The sequence below is a fragment of the Eulemur rufifrons genome, chromosome 1, assembly GCF_041146395.1.
Source record: "Eulemur rufifrons isolate Redbay chromosome 1, OSU_ERuf_1, whole genome shotgun sequence".
Lineage (NCBI taxonomy): Eukaryota > Metazoa > Chordata > Mammalia > Primates > Lemuridae > Eulemur > Eulemur rufifrons.
Window position 1 is genome coordinate 57,820,553 of NC_090983.1, and position 21,313 is coordinate 57,841,865.

Consider the following 21,313-nt stretch of genomic DNA (forward strand, 5'->3'; position numbering starts at 1 on the left):
GTGACCAAACAAATTCTTTCCCCCCAAATCTCCCTTGAACACGTGGAAGCCCATTCCCCTCTCCGCTCGTCTCTGCTCACTCAGTAAATGGCAGATGGCAGCAACTGGGTTTCCACCATTCCTTCCCCTGTGTCCTCACCCTTCCTTGGTCTTGATGTTGAAGGCTGATTGAACAATGCTTGGCAGCCCAAGCCTTTAAATCGTCATCTAGAGCAAGCAGAACATACTCTGGTGGTGGGGGCGGGGTGGGGGCAGCATTGGCAGAGTTTTGGGAGGAGTGAAGAGAGAATCAAGGCTATTCATTATAAAATTAGTGATGATTATAGTAGAGGTGATTACATATTTAGTTTTAGTACCTAAATGGTTTTTCCCCCTAGTTAACCTCCAGTCCATCAGCAAGTCCGGTGGCTCTACATCCAAATATATTCCCAAATCCTACAATTTTTCTCCTTCTCCGCTCTGGCCACCCTAGCTTTGGCCATCAGTATAATCCATGCCTGCACATCTGTAGCAACTCTCTAGCCAATCATGCTGTACCTACTCTTGCCCCATAGACAATCTTATCTCCACGTAGCAGCCAGAGTGACCTTTTTACAGTGTAAGCCAGATTCTATAATTCTCCTTTTCAAAAATCATTAAAAGCACTCACTTCAGTTTACAGGACTCTCTCCTTGTGTTTAGACCCCTGCCAACCTGTCCTGCCACCTCTTTTCCACCTGCCTCTTAGTTGACAAGTGCCAGCTGCACAGTCCTTGTTGCTGTTCTTTGAGCCATCCAAACTTGTTCCTGCCACAGGCCCTTTACACATGCTGTCCCCATGGCTTGGAATACTCTGCCTACAGATCTTTGCATGGTCAGCCTCTTCTCATCAGCCCAAATGTCACCACCGCAGAGAGGCTTCCCTGACCACCATAGCTCAAGTACTCTCCCCACCAATTTTATTTTTATCAAAGCACTTACTGTAATCTGAAATTATCTTATTCATGATTTAAAAAAAATCCACATCCTGTCCCACATTAAAATGTAAACTGTGGAGGGCAGGCCCTTTTTGCTCTGTGCTCCCTCTCCAGTACCTTAAATAGTGCCTGGCACACAGTAGAAGCTCAATAAAATCTGTTGAATAAGAAAGTACACAGGCTCTGATATTATGATTGCATAAGATGTAAATTTTGGTGACTGTTCTTTTCAGCTCCAAGATGCTGTTATTCTTTGTGTGATGAAATATTGTTATAATTATTATACATAGTAGGTCATGTGTATTCGGTCACTTCTCTTCACCCCATCCCCATTATTTGTGGTGGAGTTGTTATACCGCTCTATCAGTTTTGTTCTCATTTCTGGGACAGGTTGGGGTTACATGTTTCACATGTAACAAAGTGAAGCTAATTGACACATTAGGAAATTGAATCTGAATCTTGGGCTCTTACAGGATTTTGGTCCATACAGTGTAGTTAATAGGCCACAGCCCAGAGTCCAAACCTGAGAACGTGGTCATTATCACCAATAGGCTTTTATTAAATTATGCAGGAGACGTTATCTTGGCAGCAAACAAGGCAAATCAAGGGAGTAGGTAACTGTCTTCTGAGAGCTTAGAGTTCCAGGTAGAAGCATTGGTTAACCAAAAACTTAACAGCAAGGCCATAAAACTAAACGCTTCCTGTCATTTAAGTTGAGAAGTGAAACAGAAAGAAATAAAGACGTTTATCTGTTACTAATAAAAGGTCAATTTAACAAAAACTTATCTAATCAGCCTACCTGTTAAAAAAAAGTAGTAAATGTGTGACTGTACCTCATATTGAAACTCGCACTATCCTAAGCAGCTCTCTGTAGAATACACATGTGCTTCTAGTTAGAGAGATGGATCACAGATCTGCGGACCTGGGCCTCATGCTATAAGAAAGTAGTTTCAATTAAAAAAATGTTTATAATGATTCTCTTTCTTATAATTTCATACCAGGTCATCTGTATAAGTTAAATTTAGATATAGTATTGCTGTTATAAAATTTATTTAATGTGAGTGTGACTAGAGGCTGAATATATGTAGAATAAAAGCATATGCAATGATCTGGCTGGTCACCTTTGTTTACTGTGTATCTGTAGTTACGGGTAATGTTTGAGATGTCATGTTTTCTGGATTAATAAAATAAATTTCCAGATAACTGCAGCTCAACTTAATTTCAGCCATAGTTGCTGGATATAATTCTGAAGTTTAATTATGCTTTGTCTACTAAGGCAGGATGTAGAATTGCCTTCATTTTTCATTTGTATTGAATTTCTGAAAATGCACCTGAAAGATCAAATAGTAAACTTATGTGTTGTGGGTTGGCAGAATGTTGAATCTTCATTTTTGATGAGCTAAAGATGCATAAAATCCCTAATTATGGTTCCTTAGAGGAGGATCTGCTCTTTCTGGATTCTTACAGGCAGGAGAAACCCTGCCCCAGGCCGGTACCTCTCATCTCTGACACCTAAGGCATCTGCTTTCCCAGGGCTCAAGTTTCCTTTCCTGGTTCCCCCCATAGGGGACTAAGAGGTTGGTCAGGAAGTTGCTAAACTCTCTGTTCCGTTGTTAAGAGGTGAGTGCCAGGAACCGGGGATGATTTAGGGAAGCTGTGTCCCTGTGCTCTAGCAACTCAAAATGTGGTCCACGAACCAGCAGCAGCAGCATATCACCTGGGAGCTTGTAGAAGTGTAGAGCTCAGACCCCAGCCCAGACCAACTCAATAAACATCTGCGCTTTCACAAGATACCCAGGTGTGGCCCCTTATGCTATCACCACACCTTTCAAGTCCCACACGGTCCTAACACTTTGGCCCCCAGCCCAAGACTACGGGAGGGAGCAGTCTCGTGGTGTCCTGCAAGGCTCACATTTATGATGTTGTGGGATCTTCAAGTGGCTTCCCTTAGGAGGAACACCTGGGTGGGGCTGGCTGAGGCAGGGACGGCCAGCATGCTGCTGCTGCCGCCACCAGGGCTTAGCAGGTGGTGTGGCCCTTCATCAGGGTGCTTTGGTGTTTTCCTTCTCACTCAGAGATGCTCTCACGGCCTCCTGGGGTTGCACACTGCTTTCCACTACCCTGGACATTTGCATTCCTGCAATTCACATCCTCTTCCCTTGTGGCTCTTATTTTCTGCTGTAATTTCAGACTGTGGCATCATGCCCCCGCTTCTGTGTGAAAGCGGGAAGGTGGTGAGAGGGAGGGGGAGGGAAGACTTCTACCATGCAGGGGCTGGCCTTACTTCCTGTTCCATGGTTGTAACTTGGGGGAGAACCTCAGGTTGCCAAGGGAGACCAGATAAGCAGCGGTTCGATTATGAGCACAGTCTAAACAGATGGAGAGGTAGGGAGGGGTAAGTGGCATTAAAGTGAATGGACTTGCTTTTCCTCTGTCCTGGAGCTAGGAGGAATTTTTTAGCTAATTACTGCTTCATGGATGTGGTAGCCCCACCTGAGAAGTGGGGCTAATTGTATCTTGACCAACGAATCACTTTCCTGCATAAGTTTCTGTGCACCCACTCTTTATGGTATAAAACTTGTCAGTGCTGGCTAGCAGGTGTAGGATTGAAGAGGGGAAGTTAATAGGAAGCTGTCAGGAATTGGGGCTGAGTGGGAACAGAGGTGATTATAGGGAGTGGAGATAAAAAGGTGTTTTCTCAAAAGGTTGTAGTGGACCTAGTTCTAGTTTCTATTCAAGTGTCTGGGATAATCGTATTGCTGATATTGTGAACGCTAACAGTCTAAACATTGTCAAACACTGACGTGGCACACATGTACGTTTATGTTATTACTTCTGTATACAGAATGTTATTACATTCAGTAATATTTACAGCTGTCCTGTGAGGTAGAGACTATTGTCATTCGTTACAATTGAGGGCTCGGAGGCACAGACACACAAGCAACTTACCTGAAGTCACAAAGCTGAGGGCTGTCTGACCCTAGACGCCCAATCATAGTGACTACAGGACCCAGAGGAAGTCGCCTGGGCTGGGGCTGGGTTTGGAAGTACAGCGTGAACATTTGGGCAATGTTAGATATTCAGAAGGGTCATTTTAGGAACCGTGTTTGAAGATATCATGAAATGAGAGTTTAATAAAAAAAAAGCCTGGCCATTGTTAGTGAGGCTTGTTGGAGCTGGTGGACGTCACACTGCCCTGGCTCCTTATTAAGCGATTACCTCTGAACTCCAGATAGACCTTTTAGAATCTGCTTCATGTGTTGGGCTGGTAGTTGGCAGACCTTGTTCCTTCTTTGCCTGCTGTTTCTCTGGTAAGTTCTGCTAATACGGGATGTGAGGGGAATTCTGGAAGGCTGGAGGGGGGAGGAGGGACGTGCTTCATCCTTTTTGCCTGTTGTTTTAGAAAGGGTCCTTCCCTCTGCCAGCACTTGGTTCTGGTGACCAGTTCCTTTCTGTGTCTTGGAGGCAGCCTCTTTGTGCCCCTCAGAGATGCCATCACCAGCCAGGCCTTGGATGTTTGAGTCCCAGCCCAACGTGGACACTTAGCGAGGGCCCTCCTCAGGGGCCAGTGCCCCACCTTCAGAGGTCAGGGTCCCAGCCCTCTGGGTCTCCTCCTCTAAACTTTTAGATCCTGATAATCCCACCTCCTCTCTTGGATTCCTGCAGCCCTACCCAGAGGTGGTAGCTGCTTCCTGCGGGTACTCTATTGCCCCATCTTTTTTGTCCTTTATACCTATTGTACCAAATCTTTCCATTCAGTAATATCTGTTGCAATACCTAGCATTGTTTCTCTTTTCCTAACTGGACCCTGACTGATAAAGTTCCCCAAGCCCTAGAATCCTGTGGGAGGTAGGGAGAGAAGGTGATACCTAGGAGCTGCGATTCTCAAATTTAAGGGTATGAGTGAATTACTGGAGTAGCTTATTAAAAATGCAGATTCCAGGCCTCCACTTGCAGTACTTCTGATTCAATAGGTTGGATATGAGCCCAAGAATCTGCTTTTTTAAACAGACATCTTAGGTAGTTATCCTGTCTTAGAAGCTTTGACAAAATCTGCCCAAATCCAGGGCCTCCCCATGGGGCCAATTCTTGGATCTGGGGTTGTCCTGGGGGGTTAGACACCAACTTTATTTTTTTAATAGGATGGAAGTATAGATATGCCAATAGCCTTTGATTGAAGGCCACCCAAGTTGTACATTGCCCCTGGAGGCTGAAAATCCAACCCTTGTTTAGCACAAGCTCTGATGCAATTAGCTGGGAGAAAAGAGCTTTCCCCCCTAAATGTGCATTGTCTTCTTGTGAAGCGCTGCACCCCCAGGCTTGTGTCCAATTAAAGATTTATAGGAAGCCAACCTCCATGTTTAGAAGGGATGGAATGGGACTGACCTTGTAGCTTAGAAGGGATGGAATGGGACTGACCTTGAAGTAGGTACTGGCTCTTCTTTTTGTATTTAAAGCCCTTCCCATGTCCAGGTGGCTTGAGGTTGGAGCAGCAGGGAATCAGAGGGCACCACCATGCCACACATACTGAACCAAGACACTTGTGCCTTTTGGCTTTTGCCAGTGGGCGTATCTGTTTATCTATGTGAATAGCAATGGACATTCCTTTGTAGGATGTTGGCTTCCATCTGGTTGATTTAATCAGTGAAACCAGTGGGTTTTGCTGGGAGGAGTTGGACTACCCCCTCAGAGCAGAACAGGAAGTTTTTCAATCCTGCCAGATCATGGGGCTTTTGAGTTTACAGGGGGCAAGGACTTCAAAGTGACCTTTTACTGAATAAAACATTCATATTTTCTCTGTAGGAATGTGTCCATCCTGCAGTCCAGGGCTGATGCAGTATTTCCTGAGATGGATTTGGAGGGCTGTCGTGGGCTCCTGTCTGTCACCTCTTCATGTCGGGTGTTTTATGTCCTCTCCTTATGCTTAAGTAGAATTATCGAAGGCTCTAGTATGTATTAGTCAGTCACATTTTGTGTGGCTCCAACATTCTGAGCAGGGGCCAGTTGGTTGTATTTTTAAAAATTGAGGTTCCCAGCCTATTCTGGTGGAACGCTGCTCTTCACAGTGAGCTCTCCTGTGAAACTTGCCTTTAGAATTGAACGAGATGTTCTGCAAATCAGAAATGCCTCAAGGCAGATGGCCTCCCTAGGCTTGTTCCTTGAAGTTAACTGCCACATCCCCCACAACTACCTACTTAAAAAAACACATGATGAGAAATCCAGAGATAAGACATTGAATAAAAGCGCTCTTCCTCCTTGCTCGTAAATCGTGTAGCCCACCAGTGCCCGATATCCCTTGTGTAGCGCAGCTTGGAACCCAGCATCACCTCCCTTGTCTGCAGGTGGCCTCCCCAGTGATGGGTTGATGTGTGTTTTATACAATTAGCGAGGGCCTTCTGTGTTCCAGGCGGTGGCCTAGGTAGGAGGGCTGATTCTAGGAAGAGTAGGGCCAAAGGCGATCGCTCCATAAGCAGTAAGTGCTGGGATGAGGTGTGTAGAGAGTCCCTGGGAGCAGTGAGGAAGTGACTGACTGCTTGGGGCTCTTCCAGAAGGAGATATCTCAAGTGATTCATTCATAGCTAGGGGAGCTAGGCTGACCTCCCCTCCCCACCCTTCATCAAAATGAGATGGTCTTTTTCTTTTTGTTTTTTGAGACAGAGTCTCACTCTGTTGCCCTGGGTAGAGTGCCGTGGCGTTAGCCTAGCTCACAGCAAACTCCAAGTCCTGGGCTCAAGCAATCCTCCTGCCTCAGCCTCCGGAGTAGCTGGGACTACAGGTGTGCACCACGACACCCAGCTAATTTTTCTAGTTTTAGTAGAGACGGGGTCTGGTACTTGCTCAGGCTGGTCTCCAACTCCTGAGTTCAAGTGATCCTCCCGCCTCGGCCTCCCAAAGTGCTAGGATTACAGGCGTGAGCCACTGTGCCTGGCTGAGATGGTCTTTTCTTTAAAAAGTAAACATACATTCACTGACAGGTTATGAGGGGTATGTGTTCTACTTCAGCATTAGAACTTAAATCCTAGAATATGATTTTAGCTTTGAGGGGCTGAACCTCTAAGAAAGTGCTCTTGAGACTAATTGTTAAATATTTTGTTTTTTTCTTAAACTGGGAAGTAATTCTATTCACAGAGTGTTTTTTTAAATCTACATGTATCATTGAGAAAATAAAAATGCCTGCAAGTAAATGCCAATATTAATCAGGTTGAATTAAATGGAAATCAGAGTCTGCTATTTTATAACTCCTTAACCCATACATAGAGCTCCTCCTTAACATGGTGCCCCGAATTCACCTGTACCCTCAATAAGCATTTTCATTTTCATTGAAAATTATTATAGTTATTAAACTTTGATTTTTTTTTTTTTAATGTTAGATGATCTCAACCCAGGTACCTTTTGGGTGTTTAGTAAGTGTAGTGTAGAGTTTTTTTATTGTTTTGTGTTTTTAGTTGTTCCTTGAGATGTAGCTTGAGGTCCAAGGTGAGTTTATTTATGTTCATTCCAGTTTGATTCCACACACCAGTTTCCCTCTATCTCTCTTAAAATCAGAACCCCAGGCTACTTTTGTTTTCCTGTGGATTATCAGATGGTTCTTGATGAGTTACGTACAAGGGCTGCTTTTCTTCAGTGAGGTTTGTGACCTCTAAATGTTTTAACAAGCCGGGCTCTCCCAAGTAAGGTAGTTTATTCAGGTCAGCAGTGAAACATTAAGTACATTTTGCCGAGTGGCCATTTCTCCACGTCACTCTGGCACCCTGGTCATTGCCTGCTTTTTTTTTTTTTTTTTAAGTAAGCTCTAAATCTTCTCCAATAGCCCTAGAATGAGGCTCTGCTAACCTGTTCTAACCGCTAACCTGATGGAGGCAGAAGGACAGAACTCAGCCAGGTTGGCAGTGACACAAGCTAGGTCACTCAGGAGGGTCACCAGTTTGTAGCTACCTTGAGAAACATGGTCCTGTGGTGCCAGGTCCAATGGAGACACACGGTTTGGTTTGTGTTTGTTCAGACAGGCCAGCAGGACTGTCTGTTCTGTAAATTAATGATTATAGCCAATTGCATGTAACACCTGTCTAACGATTACTGCTCTTTGTGTTTGACTTGAGATTTTACTGTGCGTGTGTTCCTTTCATATAGAACACACCAGATGACAGAGGAGTAGCTGGGATGAGGGTTTCTCTCTGTGTGAAACAGTTAAGATGCGGTAAAGGGGGACACGTAGAAAATCAGCTTGGGTCAGTACATGCCCATACTATGTCCAACCATGTGACATGGGACTATTGATCTGGGAAAATGACAACCTCACATGGGTAATCTAACAAATAATTTAAAATTTGGACCATTGGGTGAAGAAGGATATGCCTTTGAAGCCAAATAGCAACAATGCACGCAGGCAAAATACAGGCTGTGGTGAGCTTCTGCTAGGCTCATAATGCTTTTTTAAATTTTAAAAATTAATCACCAAATGTATCATATTAGGAGCTCTCACACAAAATTCTGGATTTGCAGCTTTTCTGCAAAATTCAGACAGTCTTACCATGCCAGGTCAATCAGTGATCTCATCTGGTGGCAACTGCATCCCTGTAGAGCCCACACTTGTGTCCATTTGCCCAAGGCCTCCCCTGGCCAGCTTCTGGCCCTCATGTGACTCACTGGCCTCCTAAGCTTTGAGGGTGGACACATGCTATAAATAGAGCACAGAGAGTAAGCTGCAGAAAGACAGGATTGGAAGAAATCAGCTGAGCCAAAGCCATTTGTTTTGTTTACTACACACTACCAGCCAGCACTGCTAAAAAGAAAGCCTGGTCCCAGCCCGGACTCTAGTCGCTGGCCAAGGACAGGTAAGCATAATTAAGGAGTCTTTTCATGTGCTTAGAGATGGCCAAACTCTTATTAAAGTTTGGATTTCATGCTCCTTCTTTAAGTAGGATATGATGATAGAAATTCCTTCCAGTGGCCATAATCAATGTTAAAGGCTAATGTAATACCTTTAAAAAAAATCTTGCCATTTGTGAGAAGGGGTTACTGGGCAATTGACCACATCTTATCTTTAACATACAAACAAGTTCTAATGGACTGATTTTTTGATAAATACAAGATGTTTACTGCTACATTGTTCATATCGGGGTGAAGACTGGAAATAAAGAGAATACTCACCAATGGAAGGGCTGAATAAATTATGGTACATCAGTACCGTGAAATATTGTGTGGCATTAAAAGGACAAGCTGACAGGATACCGTTGACCTGGAGGGAATACCCTAAGGAGCAATACGAACTAAGATTTAATTAGTGATTACTATATGCTGGGTACAGTTTCAAAGACTCTCTATGTATTTGCTCATTTAATCTTCACAAGCACCCTAATGAGCTAGGAACTATTACTGCCATCTTACAAAGGAGGAACTGAGGCATGGAGAAGTTAAGTAACTCATCCAAGGAGAAGCAGTTAGTATATGGCGTGGCCCAGGATATGAACCCATGCAATCTGGATGAACAAAGATGTTTTAAAATAATTTTTAAAGATTAGATATCAAAGTACATTATTAGCAAGAAGTTTTTCTATGGAATATTAATTGATAGCTGTTCCCGAATTCTCTGGGTTATCTCTTATATTTTTAAACTCTTAAACTCATCATGCTGTATCAGACTTCTTAAATCATTTAGTTCTTTGGTTTCCAAATTTAGCTCTCCTTTCCTCCCTTTTAAACCAATGGAATCTTCTCGGTGCTAAGCAAAATGAAACTTAGTACTGACCTGGAGCTGCTTTGGCCTGTTTTCCCTTGGGTACCATATAAACTGTGGATATAGTTTACCTCCTTCATGTTACGGACGGACAAATGAGTCCCAGAGAGAGAGCCTAAGATTTATTGAGTCAGTGTTTTCCAGGGCTATGAAACACATTATGTTTTGAAGCCTTACAGGCAGATTTTTTTTAATGCCTCTTAAGGAAGCTGTAGTGTAGGTAGAAATTAGGTCCAACATCATAGAGAGAATGAATATCACGATTGAGTAGAATCCTTGTCTAGCCTTCTTTTCAAGACTCTTAACTAACCTAAGACTTGGGAACTACAGTGGCCTTCCAGAGGCCCTTTAGTTGAATCTTGCCTCTTGCTGTTGACTTAATTAGGAAGTTGCTAAGAATTTCTAGTTATTACTCCATTGTTTACCATAGGTGTTAGTGGAAGAGTGACTTAGAACATTGAGAAGCTTTTGTATTTGTTTGCTTGGGCTTGCATAAGAAAATAACCATACATTGGGTGCCTTAAACCAGTGGTCCCCAACCTTTTTGGCACCAGGGACTGGTTTCATGGAGGACAATTTTTGCACAGACGGGAGGGGGTACCCTGGGGTGGGGTAGGCCGAACTCAGGCAGTGATGCGAGCAAAGGGGAGCGGCTGTGTAGATGAAGCTTCTCTTGCTTGCTCACCGCTCACCTCCTGCTCCTGTGCAGGGTGGGGTGGGGGGTGGTGAGGGGCCCCCTTTCCTAAGTTTCATGGAAGACAGTTTTTCCACTGATGCAGGGGTGGGGCGACGGAGCTCTGCGCCGGGTCCCTAACAGCCCACAGACTGGTAACGGTCCGCGACCCAGGGGAGTTGGGGACCACAGCCTTAAACAACAGAAACTTATTTCTCACAGTTCTGGAGGCTGGGAAGTGAGATCAACGTGCTGATCAGCTCAGTTTCTGGGGAGGGCTGTCTTCTGGCTTGCGAACAGGGAGGGACTTGCTCGCTGTGTTCTCCTAGGGCGGAGAGAGAGAGTACGCTCTCTATTGTCCTTAGATACTAATCATACTGCACCAGGGCTCTATCCTGGTGACCTCATTTAACCTTAATTACCTTCATAAAGGAGGTAATTATCTGTTACTGTATCTCCAAATATAGTCAGATTAGGGGTTGGGGCTTCAACATGTGAGTTTTAGGGGGACACATTCAGTCCACGCCAGCATTCCATGCAACCCTCTTAACCTCTACTTAGGAAATGGTCCTGTAGAAGGATTTATTCCGCTTGAAACAGGAATGGTCACCTTTGGACCTTTATCATCTAGCAAAATGGCTGCCACATGGTAGGGGTTTAATTATCATTTGTTGATGAGTTAATATAAGCAAACGTCTTTTTGCTGCTTTTTTTTTTTTTGTGCCTAAAGTTTTCTTGTGTCTGTTAAGCACATTCTTTCACATTTAGTGGTCAGGTTGTGATGTTTCAAGGTTTTACTTTGGTAGACTCTAGGAACATTGCTTCAAGTAATGGAAATACCACTAAATTAAGCATAACAATAGGGGCCATATAATGCAGAGGTCAAGGTGAAGAAATCACAGGAAACCTGGGCTAGGACAGTAAAGGGAAATATGATGCTATGTGTTTTTCATCATCTGTTAAGTTATTTGGGAGAAAGACATGTTTACCCTAGCACTAAATGCAAAGAGGAATTTATTGTGTGGGGCATAAGAGTAGGGACTTTGAACATACAGTTCAGATTGTAATTGACTACAGTAATGATTTTTACAAAAGAAACACTGAAGTTCTTCACATTAATTTCTTATAGGCTTCGTGAAATCCTAAGTTATAATACTAATTTGTCTTTCCATGAAATATTTCTTTGCATAACTAAAAGTGTAAAATGCAGCTGGGCAATTCTCCAGTGATTTACCTTCCTATCAGTGGCAGTACTAAGGGGAGAATGAGAAGAGGTGTCAACTCAAGGAAAAGTCTGCATTTTGATAATGAACTTGAGGAATCTCCTGCCTTTGATTGCCATTGCCATAATTACTATCTAAAAGTTCTAGGTAGCTATTCTTAGTTTGGAGTTACTTAGCAAAAGTGAATTGAGTCAGAGTGACTTAAACCAGTGAATTGAAAGGATTTAAAGCCTCATTCTCTTAGTTAGTGCAGATAGATCATAATCCTACAGAATGATGTATTTCACTTGAAATGGGAGTCACGAATAAAATGAGAAATTCCTAAAATGTGAAGAGCCTCCCAAAGCAGTGCATAATACTTCATTGAAAATACAATATCAACGCTAGTGAGTTGTGTATAAATATCAAATATTATTCAAAATAAATACAGGGTGCTATTTAATATGTCAGTTGCTACTATTTTATTTCATGTTGCTAACACTTGTCCACTTCCTGGATTTACAAGCCCCACAGTTTTAGTTTCCTCTTTAATCATCACAGTGCATAAAAATACTTAAAGCAAGATGGTCCTCGTATCATTTCTAAATGTCCTTTAGAATTATGCGGTTAGGTCACCTCCTTTTCTGTTAAAGCACGGATTTACTCTAATCCTGGGAATCCTAATCTAGCAGTAGCAGGCTTCAAACTTTTGATCATCAGTCACAGTAAAACATGTTGTACTTCAGCTTGGGTATAACTGAAGGAAAAGTTTCATAAAGCGGTTCTTGCCCTTAATGTATTCTGGTGCTTTCCTTCAAAAAATGATGGCCTCTACCCAGTCAGTTGATTTCATGACCAATGGATTCTCACTGGCAGTTTGAAAAAATACTGACCTGGTGGAGAGAATAGTAGACAAGGAATAAGGATGTCTAGGGTCCTAATCCTATGTTTATCAATTACTGCAGGGAAGAGAAATCCCTTACCCTTCATGAGACCCTGCTTCCTCATTCATAAAGTGAGGGGTCAGACTGATGATCTTTAAGGTGCTGTCTACCTTTAACTTTGTTCTTGATCTCTCTTTAGTTGGAGAACATCTTTGGATTCAGAGTAGGATCTCCCAAGTTGTTTAATGAATGATTAAATCCTTTCATGCTGTGACAATAATCTCAGGTCTTGAAGCTTCTTAGTATTTATTCTTTCTAGAGATGAGAAGTAGCCAGTTGTTCCTTAGTCAGCTGTAGTTGTAAAGCAGTAACAGTTGTTTAGTTGTAAAGCTCTAATAAAAAAATTTCCTACCCCCTCCCACTTTTTAGAATTCTTATTTGTGTCCATATTCTTTGTATGCCCATGGAAGTCAGGAGTCTTTGACAGTCAAAGACATAACTGATTATGAGAGGCAGCTCCATATTACATGCACTTGTTTTGTCCTTTCTGGGAGTTTGCTTCTGTCTTGGTTTCCAATCCCCCTGATTTGAGAATATCTTAGAATGTGGATTAAGGATGAAGGAGTAGAGTTGTGGGGAGATTTATAGTAGGTAGAGCTGAGGATGGCTTCCAGTCAGCAGCTAAAGATGTTTGTTGATTTCTCTGCTGGATCCCAGGCCCAGTACTAACCAGCTACTTAGCACTTTCTCCGCAGCTCCCTTCAGTGATGGTCTCTTATTCTGGAGCCTGGAAAATACACTTTGTTATCAGCAGGGCTCTTTGTAGTGTTTGGCTCTGGTATCTGAAGCATTCTGGATTGAACCCAACGTGCTGTGATCTGCAGGGCCAGTGAGGTCAACCTGGTGGGACCCGGAGCAGCAGCAGATGGGGCCAGCGGTGAGGTTAGGGGGAGGAAGCCCCTTTTAAACAACCTGTCAGTAGCAGCTCTGGTGAGTGCAGCTCAGGTGAACCTTTCCTCTGGGTGGCTTCTCTCTTGTTGAACCATATAGGACTGAAGAAAATACTTACCTAACAGGGCCAAAACAGGGAAGGGAAGGTGAGGAGGCGAAGGGTGTGCTCTGGCTTCTGGGAAGTAGAACAAAAGCGCAGATCTTGGAGTCGGGCAGACCTGACTCAGATGCCAGCTCAGGTACTTATTAGCCGCGTGACCTTGGGCAAGTTTTCTGAGTCCTAGTTTTCTCACATTTAAATGAGGCTAATAAAAACGTACAGACTTGTAAGGAGACTTATGTGAGTGAAGTGTGCCCTGTGCAGTGGGTGTCAGGTGTCAGTTCTCTTCCCCAGTGAACACAGGTTGGGCTTCTCTGGATGGGAAGTCTCTCTCTCTCTCTCTCTCTCTCTTTTTTTTTTTTTTTTTTTTGAGACAGAGTCTCACTCTGTTGCCCGGGCTAGAGTGCTGTGGCGTCAGCCTCACTCACAACAACCTCAAACTCCTGGGCTCAAGCCATCCTCCTGCCTCAGCCTCCCAAGTAGCTGGGACTACCATGCCACTGTGCCTGGCTAATATTTCTATTTTTAGCGGAGACGGGGTCTCGCTTTTGCTCAGGCTGGTCTTGAACTCCTGAGCTCAAGTGATCCTCCCACCTCGGCCTCCCAGAGTGCTAGGATCACAGGTGTGAGCCACTGTGCCCGCCCAGGATGGGGAGTCTGGAAGTTGGAGCTCTGGGTTTGGAGCATTAGGGTAATCTGCTGGGCTCACTAGGTCAGGGGGCCAGAGCTGATGATGAGGCCACAGGGCAGAAGAAAGGGCAGAGCTCCAGCCCTGTAGGCACCCATTTGGGTGCTTCCTTGAGGTGGGAAAGCCTTGATTAGCACTAGAGATGCCTTTCTGCCATGACTTTCTGTCACATGTATTAGGAACAGTAATACTGATCTCTCTCTCTTATTGCCAAAAGTCCCCCCAGCCTTCCTTTTTATGATGATATTTGAAGACTCATTTCAGAAACATTATCTGAAGAAAAACTTTGGGGAGAAGGTTAGATTGTCACCTCTGGCCCCCTTTGCACATCCCTGAGCACAGGCTGCTTCACTCGTTGACTGTCTTGCAGTGGTAGAGGATTTATATTATGCACATGACATTTTTGGTAGTATTTGCAGAATTGAGATGCCTTAACCTAAGGGGCCTTTTAGCCCCTGTGGAATATAAAGCCGATTAGGAGCTCTTTGTGCTCTGCCACAAATCATTACACGCCTACATTTTGCTCTTATAAAATATGGGCAACGACATGACTGTGTCTCTTAGGAGTTGGAGTGCATTAGCTAATGATCATGAAACCTTAGGAATAGAAAATTTATACGAATGCCAAGAGCTTTTGTAATTACACATTTGCATCATTTTGCTTGGCATCCTTGAAAGTTGTGTTTTCAACATGAGAATGCTAGGGTTGATTCCTGTTTTTCTAATTGTAGAGTAAGCTCCGAAGAAATAAGTGCAAAGGGTGCTGAGGACAGATAAGCAGACTGTCACAGCATCTCATGGAAGCCCTGATGCAGCCCCAGGCTGGAGTGGTTTGGTTTGGGCTGAGGTGGACGAAGAGCCTGACATATTTTAAAGGTGCCGAAGTTAGACATTGCCAGGACCAGAGGATGGAAATGGCTTCCATGCAGGGTTGTGTGTAGATGCTTTTGTCCCTGTGTGTCCTCAGACATAAATGGTCTGGAAGAATCAGTTTTTCTTTTTTCTCCTCCCGATAATCATTTTAGGATTTAAGGGAAACTCTTAATTAAAAAGGTGTTGCATGGTAATGTTTTGAATACCTTGAGTAGAAGACTTTAACAAAAACAGATATTTATTTAGGAAAGAGGCCCCGAGTAGTAACCCCACAGTGTGCCATCTGACAGCTGTTGTTTTCATTCCATTTCAGGCAGCGGAGCGACTGCTGTGGTTCAGGCTGCCCTGTGCAAACCCAGGCAAGAACGTGTAGCAATAAAGCGGATCAACTTGGAAAAATGCCAGACCAGTATGGATGAACTATTAGTAAGTAGAGGTGAAGGGGATACCTGCTGGTTGCTTTTATTAACCTTTGGGTACGTGGAGGTGGGTGGGAGAAGAGGAAAGTCTTATCTTTCCTATTTTGGCACACGTATTTATTTCTTGGGGAGTAGCCCCTACTGCTTGCTGTTCCCCAGATTAATGAGACTGTGCCTTATCATTGTGTCATATAATGCACACCTTCCTTTGCTTTGACAAACAGTACTTTGCTGGGTCCAAATAATCACCAAGGGGGACTGGTCTCAGTATTAGCATTCCATTGTATTTATCAAAGGTGTATGTTGGTAGGATGACCTAAGATCATGGGATTACCGACTATGGTTTTGGGTGGTAAGCTTCTGGCCCTTGGTATAGAAAGTGACAGAAATATGAAGTATCCCCCATGTTATTTGTTGTTCAATTTGGCTTTCATAAATTACAAAATCACATAAATTTGAGTTATTTTTTAAAAATGCAGTCTAGCTTGTATCTGGCTAATGAGAGCATTTGTTTTTCTTACATGGCAATTTGCACTTCTTATTCTAAACGAAGTTCATTACAGAAATAATTGGGGCTTGTCAGTGTGGATATGACTGGAGTAGCATTGGTTGGTTGAAGGAACATTTGCTTTTGGCTTAGCTGACTCATTATTAAATGAACAGCTTGGCAAATGGTTATTAGTTGCCCGGCAAACTGTGAAGGGTTTGAGAGTTTAATCTCATAAATATAGTTGTCGTTCTACCTGCCAATTTTCTTTTCTTCCTTTTGGCCATTTATTTGCGGATAATAGAAAACTGCAGTGGAGGAGTTAACTGATTGGTTCTCCCAACGCTAATCCCAGGACAAATATTAGTCCAATAGCTCCATACAAGCTACAAAGTATAATGACAGTTGGCTCCAAATGAAGAAGCCTTTTGTTACATTCTCCATTGCGAGTGGAATGTTATTAACAAGAGCTTTTTGTCTTTACTCAGAATATAGCTTTTATTTCAGGCTTAATTACAGTACACTATAGTATAAATTAAGTACAAGTATAAAGCTGTACTTTTCCAGATCTGTTTGGCCTTACATTTTAAACTAGGCTACACAATGCATAGATTTCATTGGATTGAAGCAATAGGTTGCCAGCTAAAACTCAGATTAAAGCAATTTAATGTTAATTAAGTTTAATGTTAATTTTTAAAATTTGCTTACATTTAAGGTTTTTACCCTCCTCAAAATTTCAGCTTGTGCTTTTACTGAAATTACTACTGTGCGTTGCTTGTCTGGTGCTTGCTGTCTTGGTGACCAATAAAATTGTGCCTTTGTCATCCAACTAGTTTTCAAGGTCACTTTTCCCTGAGTTGGAAAAAGCTTTGAATAAACTGTCAGGAGAGTTGGGTCCTGCTTCTTCGACTAACTTGTTTTTTTAAACTTTAGTTGAGTTACCTAACAGCTCTGTGCTATTTAAAGAGAATTGAATTGCAAGATTTCTAGGATCCCTGTAGGAATCCTGAAATTCTGTGGCTATGCATAAGTGTACATTAACTTTTTTTTTAAAACTTGGAGTATGCATTTAAGCTTATGCACTATTTAGAAATATCACCCAAAGATTTGCCCCTGATTGTGGTGTACTGTTAGAGGTCTCACAGCCACCTTTCTGGCACTGGCAGAATTTCGATGCAGAGTGTGTGTGAGGTTTGTGTGTGCTTGTGCCCGACAGCCCTGGAGCCAGTCTTCTGGGCTGATGCTGTGGTCTCAGGTCTCTACCAAGGCTCCAGTTGCCCACAGCCTTCATGTTTCCCTTTGCTGGCTTGTCATCAGCTGTCGACCGACAGTGACAGTAGTTGTGTAAGGGTCTGGGTGGAGGTCAGCAGGAAGGCTGTCATTCCAGTCCCTTTCCTTTGTTCCTCTGAGACTGGCAAGCACAGCAGTATCATTTTGGAAGTGCTTGTAACTTAGGCAGAGCTGTTTGTCAAAGGACTGGTGCTTTTGTGGCTTTGTACTTCTTCCATTAGTCTGAGGTCTTAGGATTTATGAGTTCGCATATTAATACTAATTTATTTCTCTCCTTTTTTTTCCTCCTTAATGCCCATGTTGTAACAGTATATAGCATGTATGCATAATTACTTATTTTTCATTTAAAAAGAGATAGATTTATTGCTTTAATCTTTCCTCAACCTTGAACCTTTGACCTTTTGGTGTCTTGATCTATTTAGAAAGGGGAAGAATGGCTGTGATTCTTTAGCAGGTACTACTCCCAGGTTCTTTTCAAACAAAAAGAAATAGAGTTCACAGTATTGGCAGCCTAATGTTGCCAGGTTTTTGTGGCCCAGTTATTGGCACATGAGATTGTGCGGAGCAAAGTTGCTGTCGTCCTTTCAACTTCTGATACTGCTGTTGCTTGCAGTTTCATTATTTTGGTGGGTTCACATTTTGGCAGTGTTTAGACATCTGGTATCCTAGTAATCCTTTAATTCCACGAGTGTGTATTATATACAGGTCAGTGCACTGCATCATCTCACAGACTGTGCCATGTGTTAACTGGAAACCATTGTTCTTAAAAGAAACAATGGCCACTGGGATCTCTGTCTTGTGAGAGTGTTACGTCACAGAAGTCACAATTATCAACTATTTGCTGGCCATTGGAGCCTCTGTCTCCCTGATGAAACTGTATCACCTCCCCCCCCCACCCCCACCCCCTCTTGTCCCACAGTAAGGTAGGATTTGCACACACACAGGTCAGAGTGATGGCACACAACAGTTTTGGATAACAGGCCCTGGACTCTGTTTCTTTATGTGGTGGAGGCTAAGAGTAGATTCTCCTTTTGTCATGGAGTTGGTTCCAGGTTATCCTAAAGTAGGATTCAAGTGGTCATGGTTTCTGAAGCAAAATACTAATTATAGTGTCAACTTCTCTTAGAAGGAAGGGAGGAGAAGAAATGTCACATGAGATCATTAGTGTTAATAATTGATGATTTAAATGTATACTGTTGAAATGAGTGCTGTAATACCCTGCAAAGATAAGTTAGTTACAGATCTAATAGGCATTTATTTATTTATTTGGTAAATACTTACTGAGTTTCTGTATTAGGCTTAGGCCCATAAAAAGGATGAGTTTTGGATGTGCATATGGGAGTACAAGGCTATATTGCTCACTAAATATTCATTTTATTAGTAGTTTAACAGCAACTAGATTAGAACACTCTAGAATAAATGTTTTCCCTGGTATGATGTTACTAGCATTTAATTAGTCTAAACTAATGCTTTTCTATGCATTATTTTGAATTTTCATACATGTTTTGGAGTTTGGCCTTTAACTGTATCCTGATCTCTGGGTATGATGATCTTAGTGGTTCAGTTTCCAGGGGCCGAGGAGATGTTGCTGGTTTATTCCATATTCCCGACCATCTCGTCATAGATGTCTTGATGATTTCTGAGATTTGTTAATCCCACTTTTGTTGTTAGCCCCACATTTGTCAGGCCCACCGTGGTATAAATGACTAATTATAATTAGTTTAACACTCTCTGGGAGATACTTACAGTTTTAGAGCAGAACTTGTTAATATTGTAATTATTAAACCCGACTAGATGCTAGACACTGAGATATGTGAGGGGAGAACAAAGAGGGTTCCTGTTCCTTGGAGAGCCTGTAAACTAGTAAATGAGTCTTTTCATTTTTGTTTTGGGTTGGTGAGATTTTTGAGCTGGAGATATCTTTCTGTACCTTTTCTGTTTGCTTGAAAATGGTATAGCAGATTGGTGGACAGGTTATTATTCTCTAATAATGTAGTCCATTGAGGGAATTCTTGCTTTCCAGTGGGAATTAAGACATGCTAAATGAGTCTGACCCATTGTCTTGTAGAATAGTATATTCTGTGTGAAGATGGCCTCGAGGTTTCTTGCAAGAGTTTGGTTCTCTGGTTTGTGGTCAACCTCAAAGGTTGGGGAGGCTACCCTAGGGCACACTTGGGCTCCCTTAAAATCCATTACATGAGTGAAGAATTAATCTGCCTTGTTTGAAGTCTTCTGTCTTTTCAGCCTCCATCACCAGGTGACAAAATGAATTCCGTAAATATAACATAGTCTTTCCTTTTATTTACCCTAAACCCACTTTCTGACCTTCAGGGTACTCTCCTGTATTTTATCCAGGGATTGATCAACATTTTGGTTTATCACCTTACTTTAATATTTTTAGACTTTAACTACATCCCTCTCAAATTTTTTCTCTAGACTCAAATTCTCGTATTTTTAGTCTGCCTTTGGTATCTAGTCACAGAAAACTCAGCCTTATTTTCTTATCACTACACATACATCAATGCCATCAAAACTTGGAGTTTAATTCTCAGGTGCAGGAGAGCTATACTCATGAGAGTAGGCAAAGTGCTTGTTTCTTTAAAAAAAAAAAAGATAGAAAGAAAAAAATAGTTATGTGATTACATTATGAAATTATGTAATGCTCATTAAAATATTTTAGTTTATGATGGATGACATATGTGAACAAAGTCGTTTCAAAAAAACAATGGCTATAGAAAAGTGATGACTGTTGAACACTGTGAGAGGGGAAAAGAGCTCCCTGGGTCAGGGGACCTGCTCGCTTTGCTCGACTCCTCTGCACAAGGGCTTACCAGTGACTCTGGAAAATCAGTTTCCCCTCTGGTCCTCAGTGTCCTCATTCCTTCGGTGAGGAATTCTGGCAAAAATTGATTTTCATCACCAAAGTTCTATGATTCTGTGTATTTAAAAATTCATTCTTTTAACAAATCCCTTTAAAAAAATCACTTTTACAAAAATATTGATTACTATCAAATCATGCTTACAGTCAAGTCACTCTAGTACTATGGTGTGACCATAAAAATCCACTGTAAATTCTTAGATTTGGGTACACAGTGTGCCATCGTTGCTGCTATGTACCTAATGAAAGAATTTCCTAGTCATTAAATAGCCTTGAACTGGGCAAGTACTGGCATCTGCCCTTTTTTCCTGTATCATCTTTATAAAAGTATTTTGCTCTATCTCACAGGCAGTATTTGTAGATAAAGCAAGAACTTTTTTATCAGAACAAAGCTACTGCCCTCATTTTGCTTTTTGCTAGTGTTCTTTTATTGATTATTTCTACTTTCTCTTGATCTGCCATTCCCTCTTTCCCTCCCTCCTCTCCTCCTCCTCCCCTTCCTTCCTTCCTTCCTTCCACTCCTTAGGGGAATGAATTAGCCATGATTTGTAGGTTATTTTGGAGAATAAAACTCTAAATATTTACTTGGCTTAATGATCATTTGAGAGGAATAGTTACCCCAACCACTATCTGACATAGCTGCTGTCATCCTTTTTAAATTAAATTGTAATATTTGGGAACCTCTGAACATTTCTTATAGACAGAAGTTTTGGTTTTCTCTCCCCCTTCCTCCTTTTCATTGAGGTTTAAGGAAAAAAAAAACCCAAAAAACTTATTTGCACTGTTTTAGCAATTTTCTGGAATTATGTTGATACTTTGCAGATCTTGTGTATTATAGAAAGATTATACTGGTCAAAAAGCTTCCAGCTTTTTAAGTTGACCTCAAAACAGTATAATTTTGTATGTTTATGTGTTTTCTTTATTGCATCTATGAAAGCATTTTTCCATTCTTTTTGAATTTAGGAATTTTCAAATTAGTAAATTAATTATTCATATCCCAGCTCATTCTGCATCACATGTGGTAAAAAATTGCATTTGGCTGTTTGTTGTAGAGTCTTTTATACTCGGGATATGGCATTAAAATGTAAGCCTGTTTCACTGAATGTATTAATACTATTTTGAGCATTACAGGTCTTAGCCATTAAGTTTTGTACTGTCATTTGGCTCTTGCCACT

The 21,313-nt window shown here is 42.1% G+C and overlaps 1 protein-coding gene across 2 annotated transcripts in view; it reads left to right on the forward strand.

Annotated features, from left to right (window-relative positions):
• STK39 (serine/threonine kinase 39) overlaps positions 1 to 21,313 on the forward strand; it is a 269,188-nt gene that overhangs the window by 41,272 nt on the left and 206,603 nt on the right. For both annotated transcript variants that reach the window (XM_069471755.1, XM_069471765.1), the window contains exon 2: positions 15,378 to 15,490. In XM_069471755.1, the coding sequence (XP_069327856.1) occupies positions 15,378 to 15,490 (113 nt within the window). The remainder of the gene's footprint in view (positions 1 to 15,377; positions 15,491 to 21,313) is intronic.